General features: G+C 47.4%; 1 protein-coding gene across 1 annotated transcript in view; it reads right to left on the bottom strand.

The window, feature by feature from the left end:
• The window catches only part of WWC2 (WW and C2 domain containing 2), a gene marked incomplete at its 3' end in the record, with an annotated part of 227,871 nt that extends 216,594 nt beyond the window's left edge, over positions 1–11,277 (bottom strand). Inside the window, exon 1 of the mRNA XM_080710126.1 lies at positions 10,797–11,277. Coding sequence (XP_080566252.1) covers positions 10,797–10,927 — 131 coding nt within the window. The 5' untranslated portion in view covers positions 10,928–11,277. The remainder of the gene's footprint in view (positions 1–10,796) is intronic.
• Positions 11,278–14,921: the final 3,644 nt, after the last annotated feature.

Here is a 14,921-nt window from a genome sequence, read left to right as displayed (position 1 = left end):
GGCACAGTAAGACGCTGGGTCCTGGGTGGGGGTCACGTGGAGCACGCAAGCCGGGCCGGGTCGCGGGACTCTGGGCCCCGGGCCAGAATGCACGTAGCACGCCAGACCCCTGGAGAAACCGGGCCCAGTACCCTGGGACCCGGGCGGGGATCACATGGGGCACGCCAGCCTGGGCCCGGGTCGCGGGACTCTGGGCTGCAGGCCAGAACGCGTGTAGCACGCCAGACCCCTGGAGAAGCCGGGCACAGTAAGACGCTGGGTCCCGGGCGGGGGTCGCGCAGGGCAGTGCCGGGGCCAATGGCTGGCATTGGAGCCTTCCGTGAGGCAAGGCCACTACTGAGGCCTCTAAGGCTGGGATTGGAGCCTGCCGAGGGGTTAGACGGATGCTGGGGTCAGCGAGGCCTGCATGGGAGCCTTCCGTGAGGCAAGGCCGGTGCTGGGGCCTCCGAGGCCAGGATCGGAGCCTGCTGAGGAGTTAGGCCGGTGCTGGGGCCAGCAAGGCTGGCATTGGAGCCTGCCGTGAGGCAAGACCGGTACTGGGGCCTCCGAGGCCAGGATAAGAGCCTGGCAAGGGGTAAGGCTGGTGCCGGGGCCAGCAGCCAGCATCAGAGCCTTCCATGAGGCAAGGCCGCTACTAAGGCCTCCGAGGCTGAGATCAGAGCCTGTCGAGGGGTTAGGCCAGAACTGGGGCCAGCGAGGCTGGGATTAGAGCCTGCCGAGGGGTTAGGCCGGTGCTGGGGCCAGCGAGGCCAGCACTGGAGCCTGCCGTGAGGCAAGGTCGGTACTGGGGCCTCCGAGGTCAGGATAAGAGCCTGCTGAGGGGTTAGGCCGGTGCTGGGGCCAGCGAGGCCAGCATCGAAGCCTGCCATGAGGCAAGGCCGGTGCTGGGGCCTCCAAGGCCGGGATCAGAGCCTGCCGAGGGTTAGGCCAGTGCTGGGGCCAGCGAGGCCGGCATCGGAGCCTGCCTTGAGGTAAGGCCGGTGCTGGGGCCCCTGAGGCCGGGATAAGAGCCTGCCGAGGGGTTAGGCCAGTGCTGGGGCCAGCAGCCGGCATCGGAGCCTTCCGTGAGGCAAGGCCGGTGCTGGGGCCAGCGAGTCCGGCATCGGAGCCTGCCGTGAGGCAAGGCTGGTGCTGAGGCCTCCAAGGCCAGGATAAGAGCCTGCAGAGGGGTTAGGCCGGTGCTGGGGCCAGCGAGGCCAGCATCGAAGCCTGCCATGAGGCAAGGCCGGTGCTGGGGCCTCCAAGGCCGGGATCAGAGCCTGCCGAGGGTTAGGCCAGTGCTGGGGCCAGCGAGGCCGGCATCGGAGCCTGCCTTGAGGTAAGGCCGGTGCTGGGGCCCCTGAGGCCGGGATAAGAGCCTGCCGAGGGGTTAGGCCAGTGCTGGGGCCAGCAGCCGGCATCGGAGCCTTCCGTGAGGCAAGGCCGGTGCTGGGGCCAGCGAGTCCGGCATCGGAGCCTGCCGTGAGGCAAGGCTGGTGCTGAGGCCTCCAAGGCCAGGATAAGAGCCTGCAGAGGGGTTAGGCTGGTGCTGGGGCCAGCGGCCGGCATCGGAGCCTTCTGTGAGGCAAGGCCGCTACAGAGGCCTCCAAGGCCAGGATCAGAGCCTGCTGAGGGGTTAGGCCGGTGCCGGGGCCAGCGAGGCCGGCATCAGAGCCTGCCGTGAGGCAAGGCTGGTGCTGGGGCCTCCAAGGCCAGGATAAGAGCCAGCCAAGGGGTTAGGCCGGTGCCAGGCCAATGGCTGGCATCGGAGCCTGCCATGAGGCAAGGCCACAACTGGGGTCTCCAAGGCTGGGATCGGAGCCAGCCAAGGGGTTAGGCCGATGCCGGAGCCAGCGGCTAGCATCAGAGCCTGCCGTGAGGCAAGGCCAGTGCTGGGGCCTCCAGGATCGGAGCCTGCCGAGGGGTTAGGCCGGTGCCGGGACCAGCAGCCGGTATCAGAGCCTCCCGTGAGGCAAGGCTGCTACTGAGGCCTCCGAGGCCAGATCAGAACCTGCCGAGGGGTTAGACCAGGGCTGGGGCCAACGAGGCCATCATCGGAGCCTGTCGTGAGGCAAGGCCGGTGCTGGGGCCTCCAAGGCCAGGATTGGAGCCTGCCGAGGGGTTAGGCTGGTGCTGAGGCCAGCGAGGCCGGGATCGGAGTCTGCCATGAGGCTAGGCTGGTGCTGGGGCCTCTAAGGCCGGGATCAGAATCCTGCCGAGGGGTTAGGGCGGTGCCAGAGCCAATGGCCAGCATCGGAGCCTGCCGTGAGGCAAAGCCACTACTGCGGCCTCCGAGGCTGGGATCGGAGCCAGCTTAGGGGTTAGGCTGGTGTGGGGGCCAGCAAGACCAGAATCGGTGCCTCATCCAGCACAGTCTGGATCAGTCCACCAGGTAGCCACGCCACTACTGGGACCATCAAGAGTGGGATCGGTACTTGCAACGCGGCATGCACAGAGAAATATCGCAGAAAATATAAATCAGACGCTTCCCCTAATCAGCAATAACTAGGAGGAAAGGGGCAACAGGAAGAGGTTGAGCTATAGAAAGGGCCCTATAGTGAAGCAACTAATGTGACCAATCAGAGGGTATGGAATAGTAGAGGATGGAGCCTCTTTAAAACGCAGGAGGTACATAAACAAATTTATCAAAGTTAATCACCAAAGAAGCATGGGATAGAGGGAGGGGGAGGGAATGGGATGGGAGCTGTTTGAGGGCTAATTGGATGATGTGTGCTTGTATATCCTCTCAAGTCTTGTACTCCAATGTGATTGATATATGACTACAATGCACCAATTTAAAAAAATAAATAAATTTTTTAAAAAGAAGCTATTTGATACTAGAAACAAATTGAATTTGAAGTAATGAAGGAAGAATGGAGGGTCTTTACTGCTGGTTTTACTCTGTTCCTTCTGTGAGCAAAAGTAGACATTGAACACAGATATTGATCAAAGCTTATACAGAAGAGCTGGGAGGAAATATCTTGTTTTGATAGTAGAAGCCAAGTTTTTCACGAGAAGTCATCTTAATATAAAGTTATGTCACCTACACAAGTACCACTGCTTCAAAGTCAAATTTCATATTGGAATCTCCAAAAGCATTAAAGATAATATTTGTAGCCAAAAATAAAAAAAATAAAAAATAAATAAAATGAATAAAAATGGGTTTAATTCTTTAGGAACATAACTATCTAAAAGAAGTAGCTCTTAAATCATTTGTAATATGATGACCGATATATATTATATATATTATACAGTATCATTATAAACATGATTTGTATGTGTCTAATAAAATTATCACATTCAAGATGAAGACAAAAATTAGTATGTACTTTGCCACTGTATTCTACTTTTAATTCCTCTCAACTGTTTTCCCTATGTGTTCAGGAAGAAGGTACTCATGAAGCTTCAGTAAAGAGTTATAGAGAAAATGTCATGGACAATACTCAAGTTTTCTTTCACTTTTTAAATAGTATTGTGCCAACTACATTGTAAGCAAGCTGAGCTAGGACCAAATCTCATCCATCTTTATACCTTCTAAGGTCCAGGGTACCTAGCTGGCTTAGAAAAATAAAAACTACTGGAAGGCCGGGTGTGGTGGCGCACGCTTGTAATCCCCATGCTTGGGAGGCGGAGACAGGAGGATCACGCAGATTCAAAGCCAGCCGCGCTGGCGTAAGAGACCCTGTTTCAAACATAAAATAGGTTTGGGAGTGTAGCCTGGAGGTAGAAGGGCTTCCAGTAACCCCAGTACCACCAAAAAAAAAAAAGAAAGAAAGAAAGAAAAAAAAAAGAAAAAGAAAAACTACTGGTTAATTTATATCTATGATGTCAGTGTTAAAAATAATTCAAAGTAGTCAGATATGGGGAAAAGGGAAGATCAACATAAAATCAAAAATTACTTTTCTTGGTCAAGTAACAGTGAGAGTATACACACAAAAAAGTGGGAAGAATAGCGATGGCTTTAAAAGGCTAGAATAAAGGGGGAGGGCTTAGGTCAAATAAAGGTTATCAAAACACTCTGAAGAGGGAAATGCAAATCAAAACCACAATAATACACTACCCCACATCCACTAGAATAGCTTTAAAAAAACAGAAGTGTTGGTGAAGATGTGGAGACCTAGGAAACTCAGCGATGCTGGTAGGAATGTAAAATGGTGCAGCTACTGTAGAAAAACACAACAATTTCACTCCTGGGTAGAAGAGAACTGAAAACATATATTCATACAAAAATTGTACAAGGATTCATAGCAACTCATGAGAGTCAAAACACAGAAAGAAAAGGAAAAATGCCCATCTGCTTACAAATGTATAAACAAAATATGGCATATCCACATAATAAAATATTATTTGGTCATAAAAAAGAATGAAATTCCAATAAATGCTACAGTGTGGAGGAATCTCGAAAACATTATGCTAAGTGAAAGAAGCCAGACACAAGAGGATATATATTGGTATTTCATTTATATAAAATGTCCAGAATGGGAAAACTCAAACATAGATTAGTGACTGCCCAAGGATTTGGGAATAGGAGAAGAATTGGGAAGTGAGTTCTTGATGGGAGATGACGAATATGTTTAGAAATACATAGTCGTCAGAATGGAGCAACACTATGAATATACTAAGAACCACTGAATTGCACACTTGTAAATGGTTAGAATTGGGAATTTTATGATATTTTATCTCAATTAAAAAAAATAGCCGGGCATGGTGGTAAAGGCTTATAATCCTAGTAGTTGGGAGGCTGAGATAGGAGGATCACAGGTTCAAGGACAGTCTTAGCAAGTAGTAAGACTCTCATCAACCCTGTTTCCAAATTAAAATAGGGCTTGTGGTTTAGCTGGGAGGTAAAATGCCTCTGGGTTCAATCCCCAGTGTCACAAAAAAAAAAAATACATACATTCATATATACATATGTATATATTTATATATGTGTGTGTATATACACATATATACATCCATACACACACACACACACACACACACACACACACACACACATATACATGGGTGGGAAAAAAGTGAATACACTGAAAAACATTCAGAACTATTTTAGTAAATCATTTTTAGCTCCTAACTTACATATATAATGTGCCTTTAAAAATCCCTTTCACGCCTGTAATCCCTGCGCTTGAGAGGCAGAGACAGAAGGATCGTGCAGAAGGATCACGCAGATCGAAACCAGCCTCGCTGGCTTAAGAGACCCTGTTTGCAAATAAAAAAAATATAAAAATAGGTCTGGGAGTGTAGCCTGGAGGTAGAAGGGTTCCATCCCCAGTACCACCAGAAAAGAAAAAAAAAATCCCTTTCTTGTCCCACATACTTCTGTGGTAATTTTTACAATAACAGACATTTCATAAATGGATAAAGAAATTAGTCTAAAATTCTAACAAGAGGTCAGTTCAACCAATTTCAATCAAGTTCATAGGACAGGACCAGTGCATACAGACTCAGGCCTTATCTCAAGGAATTTATAGCATAATAGGGTTAACATTGCTTCCTGCTATTTCAATAACTCCCACATCAGCAAAACAAAGCTGGTCATGCCCTTCTATAGAGATAGCCTCATTTTCCTAAAGAAATTTACTCAAAACAAGTAAGCAAATTCCATTTACAAGCAGCAAAGGGCCTGCAGGCAGGTTCCATACTTTTCCTAGTACCAGGGCTTCCTCTCATTAAATTTAAGTACTGGTTTGCTTGTAGGCCACATGTCACATTGGCTGACTGTAGCTGACAACTTAGTAATTTGTAGCTCAAAACAAAACATTTAAATATAATAGTCTTTCTTGAAAAAAATCAATTATCATCTCAAACCTTGCAACAAAAATTAAACTGCAAACTACAGACTATTAAAGTCACTGAAGAAATCTTAAGTCATTCACATATATTAAACAACTACTGTTTACTCCAGGTAAGCATTATAGCAAAGTATGTTGAAGAAATATTTCTTTGGGAATTTTTAGAAGACAGCACAGTTTAGTTTTAAATTAGCACTTCCTGGTGATTTTTTTAAACCTCTTTTAACAACCTCTCCATGCATGAAATACCATAATAACTCATAAATAACTTATGGTAAACACCTGGTACCCAGACTGTGAGCCTGCCAGAGAGGGATATTTTCCAGCAAAGCATGATCATGTATGATTAAGACTATCAGAGCTGATTTTGTTTCTTTTGTTCTCAAAAGTAAGTCACATATTTATATTATTATTCAAAATGTAGCCACTCAATTCTCTCATTATTTTTAATCCAACTGGAAAATCAATTGTCTCTGGTTGTTGGTAGTTATGGGCATTTTATTTTTTGAAAGCACAATAAGAAACTGGAAATAACAGTGTAATTCAACAAACACTCTTCCATTAATTTAGCAAAATGTCTCTATTAACTGACCTAACCAACATTTATTTAACATCTACCACATATAAAAGATACAGAAGCAGTAATAAGCAATTAGGACTCTTGAGGAGTTTACACATTAGCAGTAGGCTGATCAAAATTACTTAGAAAGAAAGACAACACAGACTTCCTCAGATCCTAATCATGTGCTACAAACTGGGTGTGGACAGCCAAAAGTTAACTCTGACATCAGTGACACACTCAGCTGGCATCCCTCCTTCCTCCTCACTCTCACCCTCCGCACTCCACCCTCAAGTCCCCCCCCCCCACAATCTGAAGGTACAAGTTGCTCAACACCTGACCCTAGCCATAAACCACAGATCAAAGACTAACAGTAGATTTCAGTAGAAAATTGCTTTTCATAGTGCTAAATTCTTTTAAGTTCAACCATACAAAGTTACTCTCTGAGTAACATTCAATCTAAGGATATAAAGTGAGCAAAATATTACTGACAGTTCCTAATACCACTGGACCTATCTCTAAGACCAGCCCACCTTAACCCTCTACTCCTCCAGGAGGCAATGAATTCATTCCACCTTTTTTCTCCTATGTTGAATATAGTATTTGTTAAAGCACCAGCCCATTTGGCCCTTATCTATGGCCCACCATAAACACCATAAACACCAATTAGTATGGTAAAAGGGTGTCCATTGTAAGCAAAATAAAAAATGAATGAGAGAAAAAACCTACAACATAACGCTCTTAGAGAGTAGACCCACTAGGGAGCCAAGGAATCGGAGGCAGGGAGATCCAACTGTTCAACTGGTTTTAAAGTCAACACTGCGCAAAGGTTCCTATCTCCAGGAACTCTGACTGAAGACCCCTGAGTATGACCAGGTGTCCAGGAGGTCTAGAGGGATAGTTAAGTACACGGATCTAGAGCAGACTACTTGGTTTCAGGTCTTGGTTCCACAGTTAACAGAAATGGCAATGTCTCTGTGACTCAATTTTCTCACCAGTAACTGGAAAGTAAGAACAGCACCTACCTCATAGGCAAGTATTAAATGATATCACAGTAAAAGAACTTAGCACAGTGACTAGTTCAACGTAAACACTGAGTAGCCTGACATGGTGGTACACACTTGTAATCCCAGTACTTAGGAGGCTGAGATAGGAGGATTGCAGGTCCATAGCCACCCTCAGCTACTTAGTGATGCCCTCCACAATTTAAACCCTATTTTGAAATAAAGAAATAGGGCTGGGGTATAGTTCAGAGGTAGAATGCCCCTAGGTTCAACCCCCAGTTCTGGGGAAAAAAAAAAAAAAAAAACAATACTGAGTGTGTGTACCTAAATCTAATATTTTTTGGAGTTACCTGAATTATACTAGTCAGTTCAAAATTGTCAACATGACAACTACTTTTTGGCTGGACCTTAATTATGGGCCCATAAACATCCCTATGAGGGAGTGGTATTATCCTTATCTTATTTTGTGGTACTAGGGCATTCTACCTCCAAGCTACACCCCAGCCCTATTTTTTTTTTTTTTGAGGGTCTGAGGATGGAACCCAGAGGCATTCGACCTCCTAGCTACACCCCCTGCCCAATTTTTTTATTCTCTATTTTGAAACAGGGTCTCACTGAGTTAGGGCCTCACTTAGTAGCTGAGGCTGTCCACAAACTGCAATCCTGGGGTCTCAGCCTCCCAAATGCTGGGACTACAAGCCCAGGCCCAGCTATTTTTTTATTTGAAACAGTGTTTCATTAAGTTACAAAGGACCTAGCTAAATTGGCTGCAAACCTGTGATCCTCCAGTCTTGGCCTTCTAAGTACTGGGATCACAAGTGTGTGCCATCACATCTGGCTTATCCTCATTTCAGATTGGAAAAATGGAAGTTGAGAAAGATTCCGAAATTCATCTAAATTCACTCAGTTAATAAATGGTAAAGCAATAAAAGCCCTGATCACATCCTATCAAAGTCTACATTATGTCATCTGCCTCCAAAAGCTTAAAAATATTTTAAAATAATGCCTCGATATTCCAGCATCACTACTTGTTGAAAGGAATTAATGTCCTTCTAAAATTTCACAACCTCAGCCAGGCGTGGTGGCACATGCTTGACAAATTCTAATGACCTTTCAAAACTACAAAATTCTTTTTCTTAATATAACAATAAAAATGACTGGGTAATTCTTTATGATCTTTTTAATTAAATGCCTTTAAAAGTTTGAAAGTACTACAGACCTGCAGCATACCAAGTCATTTTTCTTTCAGGATTTGTCATTTGATCCTGCAGAAGAATCCACGCACTCCAATTGGCCTATATAACATATTTCTTTCCCTATGTTTGCCAAGTGTGTAACAAAATTGACCAGAGTTAATAGTTACTCCAAATATCCTCTTTAACCAGCTATTACACTATTTAGAAAGACTATCAATGAATTGCCCTAAAAGAAAACATAATCAAATTTACAATAAGTATGTCAGGGTTAATGATCTTGCAGAGTATCTTTTAAAACTCTCATACAGAAATCCATAAATATTTATATCTATACAAATCTATATCTTTAAATACTTAAAGACCCCAAAGCTTCCAGGAATACTGGAATAGCATGACATCTAAGTCAAAACCATTGATCCCATCAATGAACTGGTTATCAATTTTTCTAAAAAAACAAGGCTCATAATAATGGTTAATATATTAAGAGTTTAAAATAAAGGGCCTGCTTGACTTGTGGAAGAAATAGTGAGCCAAGTCATACAATTTTATTTCACTTTCTAATTGCTTAATCCAGGCACTACATATTGTTGTAATCCTCTTTGGTAAACACAAACAAGATGACATAATGAAGCACGTAAACCAAAGCAGAAGAGAGCCTAATATGTAAAAATATTTCAAGAACCAGTTGCAATTTCAAAAATCTGAAACTCCAAATATCCGAAAGAATTACCACATAACTGTTAAATATTTATACAGAGGCCTTTAAAAAAAACCACTGTTGGGTGCACACCGTCAGCACTGACATTTACTATCTGTTAAGTGGTTTCAAAGTGCAATGGCATAAGTCAAATAACTGGCGTGGAGTGTGAAGTTTATGACAACTAATATGTCTGGAGAGGCTGTGAAGGTGTGATGCTTGTCATAACTTTCATCGGGCCAGCAGCAGGCAGTCAAGCTGTGGCAAGACAGGACCTGGGCACAGGTGCCTTTTCTCTTTTCAAGAGGGAAACTTAAACTGATACCTTCATGGATAATTTAACAAGGATTGTTCCATAAATTTATAATGTCATTTATGACTTTATTATAATTGTTTTTAACAGCTTTCAAACGCAATATTTCTAGGACAAAAGTAACTAGACTATAAAGTAGCAAACTATTTCAGCTTCAAACTGAGAAATGGGAGCATTTAATAGGGGAAAAGTACATGAAAAGGTTAAAACCACGAAGGCCACATTCTGTCCAAAGCTGGAAAGATTTTTCAGAAATGATTAAAACTCCAAATGATGGCATTATCCCTAATTTGTTACTTAAATTGACAATTAGGAATACCTCCTTAATGGACAACTTACAAACTTACAATTGGGAACGTCTCTTCTTATTCTTATAATAGTTCAAATTCTAAGAAATTTTCTAAGGGTAAAAAGAAAGATGAGAAAGAGCAACAACGTTTGTGACGGCTCAACTGTAAGTCCTGAATTTCTCAGACGATGATTGTTGTATTTTTCTTCATCTCTGGGCAGGAATAAATTGTGTGTGTATGTTGAGAACTAAACAAGCTAAGTGAGAGTTCCCCCGCTACCCAAGGTTCAGCACTGTTCATCCCACCACTTCTTACTTCAGAACCGAACCTGCCTGAACTCAAAGTTTCCAGGTGAGGACTAACACTAGGAACTCAGACTCCAAAACGAGGGTTTTTAAAATCCGAGCGGCAATGATAGTTACACCCACTACTAGGGCCCAGCCAAAAAAACGAGACCTCTCTTCCTTCCCCACGCTCAGGACCTCCGGCCTGGCTGGGGGTGCACCCAGTCAAAAATAGGCAGTCAGGACCTGGAAGTTAAGGATGGCCAGAGAGATGCCACAGGTGGCCGGATGGCTAGCTCCTCGCCGCGCGCTTGGGCCTCCTGGGGGCCACAGCCCACCTCGGCTTCGCAGAGGCCGAAGGTGCCCTCCAGCCTCAATCCGGCCAACTTTAAGCGGAGGCGAGCTGGGCACAGGACTCAGGTGGCCCCTCCGGGTCCGTTAGCTGGACGGGGCGTGCCGGCCCCCGCACCCATCCCGCCCTTCCTTCGGGCTGGGAGTGTCTCCAGGTCCCCAAGGGGCGTCAGGAGCGCGGCGGGCCCAGGGGCCTGGGAGGGCGCTGGCAGACCCGGCCCCGCCCGGGCGCACGGCTCCGCGCCCCCGGGACCCCTGGTGTCCCCCGCCCCCGCCGCCCGGGTCTCCCGGACAACAGCCGCCGCCGCGCCCCGGGCCCGCCGCCCACCTGTCCCGGGGGTCGATCCAGCTGGTCCTCCTGGTGTTGTGGTCAATGTAGAAGACCTTGCCGTCGTAGTCCCTGGCCTCCTCCCAGCCCCGGGGTAGCGGCAGCTGCCCGCTCCCGGCCCTCCTAGGCATGGTCGGCGGCCTCGCCGGCGAGCGGCGCCTCCATAGGGACCGGGCGCGGGGCGCGGCGGGAAGGCGGGCGCGGGGCGCGGCCAGGCACGCGCGGCGGACGCCTCAGGAAGCCCTGCTCGCGGCCCGCGGGATCAGTCCACCATGTCTGCGTCGGAGCAGGCGAGCGAAGCCTCCTCCTCCTCGCCGCTGCCTCCGCCTCTTCCTCCTCCTCCTCCCAGTCCCCCTGCGGCCGCCGAGGGTCGCGGCGCCCGGGGCCGCCTGAGCCGACGCCGTCTGGGCTCGGATCCGGGAAGCTCCGCCGCGCCGCGGCCCCGCCGGCGACGGGCCTCCTCATTTGCATTGATTAGCATAGCTCCGCCCCCGCCCCGCCCCGCGCCCGGCTCATCTGCATGCACATTCCTCGCCGCCGCATTCCTGGGCTTAACCCTGCCGCTGCCGGGGACGCCCGGCCGAGCCGGGCGGCGGAGCGAGGAGGGCGAAGGAATGCGCCGCCGGCTCCCTCCGCTGCACCCGCTGGACTCGCCTCGGCTAGACCCTTGGGGTTTTTCGAGTTCGGGGAGGCAGGAAAGATTGCAAACAAGAAGTCTCCGCCACCTTCTCCACCTCTAGGGAAAGCACCAGACTTTGGGGGAGGAAAGGGGTGGAGGAAGCGGTCCTCCGAAGAAGTCCCGACAGCCAGCGAGGGCACAAAGGCTCCCGCGCGCCGCGCCTGCGGACCGACGGGGATGGGGGGGGGGGCGCCCCCGAGGCCTCACCCAGCGCCCGGCCCTCCGCGACCTCGCCGCGGAAGGCGAAGGCGGCCCCGCGGTCCCCAGCCCCGGACGCGCCCGCCGGGACCCCGCGAGGCGAGCAGGCGTCGCCCCGCCGCGTGGGGGCGCTGCAGCCGCGGGCCGCCCCTGCTGGCTTTAGGACAGTGGGGCGGCCAATATCCAGCCCCTGGCGTCCAGCCGCCGGCCCCGGGAAGTTCCCCACCCCAAGTCGCCTCTAGGCCAAGGAGGTGTGGGCGGCCAGGCTGGAGCGAGCCCAAAGCCGAACGGCAGGGGCCAGATTATCCTTGGCCCTGGGTCCATCCAAGATGGGATGCAAATCATCTCTCAGGAGCATTTATTTATTTGGCAACTACTACGTGCTGACTGGCTCTGAAGAAGGGCGGGATGTCGAACTCTGGATAGGACAGTGCGGGGAGCCGCCGGAGTTTCAGGGCCTGGACCCCTAAGCATTCAGTGTCCCCAGCCCCGAAACTCCTCTCCAGCCAGCCCGGTCTACACTACTGTCCCCCATTTGTATTCTTCAGGGTTTCTTTCAAAACACCGACGCCCTCCCAAGGAAGGAAAGCCCTGAAATCCAGTCATTCGCCTCTTGGTGAGAATCGCTTAGTCCTTCCTCCGTACTAATGCTGAATGACTTCCCTCTTGTTCAGGACTCAGCTCTGCTCAGGGGCTTTCAGAGGGTTGATTCGTAGGCCCGTGAGGATGTCTAGCGAATCGAGATTCATTCCTGTGCGCTGCCGAAGCTGCGGAGATAGGGATGGGATCCCCAGACTGCGGTTTGGTCTTTTAAGGTGAGTCTTGAAGGTATAGGAAGGAAGGTGTGGTTTATTCCAAGCCCGGGCTTGGAATAAACTTCATGTAGAGCTCCGGAATTGCCTTCTCTCCCGAAGGAGTGAACGGTGGTGAAGAGAGGGACCCAAGATGAACTGGCTTAATTAGGCTTTCTTTCTAGGTCTTAACGCCAAGGTCTCCGGAAGCTGGGCTTTGTACTTAGTAAAGAGAAACCCCCACCTCATATCCTGCATTCTGCAATCAAGGGATGTTACTCGAGGTCCTACTCAGTGGAATAAGACAGCCTGGTAGGTAGTCTTAAGGTTGCACATTTGAATGATGTGAGGAAAAACAAGACCTGTCTAAAATTAATCTCTCACACTGCTGATTGCATGTGCTTTTTGACTACTCTAAACTGGTTCTCTAAACATGGCCAAACTTTTGCAGCAAGTTATACTAATAACATCAATCAGTAACCAAACCAAGACATTCTTATTTAAAACTTGCTGCGTAGCTTTTCTTTCACCCTTTCCCCCCTCAACAATTTGAAGACATTTGTTGCTAAAATATCAACATTCTACTATTTTATCTATTTATTTTTATTTATTTATTTTGCAGTAAGGGGAATGGAACCCAGGGGCATTCTATCTCCAAGCTACAACCCCAACCCTACTTTTTAGTCTGGTAACCCTAAGTTGCTGAGAGACTCACTAAGAACCTAAGGGCGATCCTCCTGTCTCAGCCTCCCAAGTACTGGGATTACAAACCTGTGCTATCTGGCTGGACTAACATCCTACTATTTTAAAACACAACATAAGTAACACACTTTTGCCACAATTTAACTTGTTTTACTGAGATGAACTATTTACCATAGAGTAGTTCTCAGTATGATTTCAACTTTGATAAGCATTCAGCTAAATATCATTACCCAAAATTTTTGGTGTGTGTGTGTGGTGAGGGTGGAACCCAGGGGCCTTCTACCTCCAGGCTACACTCCCAGACCTATTTTATACTTTATTTGGAAACAGGGCCTCACTAAGTTGCTGAGAACCTCACTAAGTAGCTGAGGCTGGCTTCGAACCTTTGCGATCCTCCTGTCTCAGTCTCCCAAGTGCTGGGATTACAAGCATGCACCACCACGCCTGGCTTTAAATACCCAAAATTTAAAAGCATTGAAGACTCTAAAACACACAATATACTTAAACAAATCGAAGTCAACCACTAAGCCCAACATGGGAAGGAGGGATAGGGAGGGAATGGGGTGAGGATTGGGTAGGGGCTAACTGGGTGATGTGTGCATGTATGCTTATACATGTTTTTTTACCCCGTTATGATGTATGAATACAATGCACCAAAAAAAATTTTTAAAGCGCTGAAGAATCCAAAATAGCCCACAGCATTAGACACTATTTATTGTTATATAAATCCTCAGACTTCAAAAGGAAATGCTAAATAGACAAAACTCTAAAGCAATCAAGAGAGAAACTCACTTTTCTCCCACTGATTGGCACAGGATACACTTGGTCATACAACAGCAGTTAGTGGGGCCCTTGGCAACTCAGTGAGACACTTATTCAAGCATAAAAAGACTGAAAAAATAGTGTGACTGGGAGACAGAATCCCCTTGGATTCCATCCCCAGCAGGAGAAAAAGACACAAGGGAGAGTCTTTATGTTTTGATCAAGTTTAAGCTCTGCTATTCTGATTTCACAGAATCTGTGCAGGCCCATCCTTTTAGAGAATCCTTACTGGTTACCACAATGGCATTTCATTTATATTCATGTCGGTTTTTTAAAAGTATGAAAATTATGCTGGGCGTGGTGGCGCACACTTGTAATCCCCACACTTGGGAGGCTGAGACTGGAGGATCACGCAGGTTGGAAGCCAGCCTCCGCTGGCTTAAGAGACCCTGTTTCCAAATAAAAAAAATATAAAATAGGTCTGGGAGTGTAGCCCAGAGGTAAAAGGGTTTCCAGGACCACCAAAAAAAAAAAAAAAAAAAAGAAAGAAAGAAAGAAAAAAGAAAATTAAGCCAGCGTAGGCTCACCTGCAATCCCAGTACTTGGAAGGCTGAAATGGAGGAGCAAAAGTTCTAGATGAGCCTCAGCAACTTAGTGAGGCTCTCAGCAAGTTAGTGAAAAACTGTTTTTTCTTTTTCTTTTCTTTCTTTTTTTTTTTTTTTTTGTGTGTGTGGTACTGGGGATGGAACCCAGGGGCATTCCTTTGAGCTATATCCCCATCCCTCTTTTTTATTCTTTAAATTCAAACAGGGTATCACTGAGTTCACAAAAGGCCTCACTAAGTACCTGAGGCTATCCGGGAAACACGATTCTCCTGTCTCAACCTCTGAAATACTGGGATTATAAGCATGCGCTACCACGCCCAGCTGACACTGTTTTCAAAAAAAAAAAAAAAAACTGAAATAGGGCTGAGGCTATAACTCAGAGGCAAAA

The sequence above is a fragment of the Muscardinus avellanarius genome, assembly GCF_963383645.1.
Source record: "Muscardinus avellanarius genome assembly, chromosome: 14".
Classification (NCBI taxonomy): domain Eukaryota; kingdom Metazoa; phylum Chordata; class Mammalia; order Rodentia; family Gliridae; genus Muscardinus; species Muscardinus avellanarius.
This window is presented reverse-complemented; position numbering and strand designations above follow the sequence as displayed.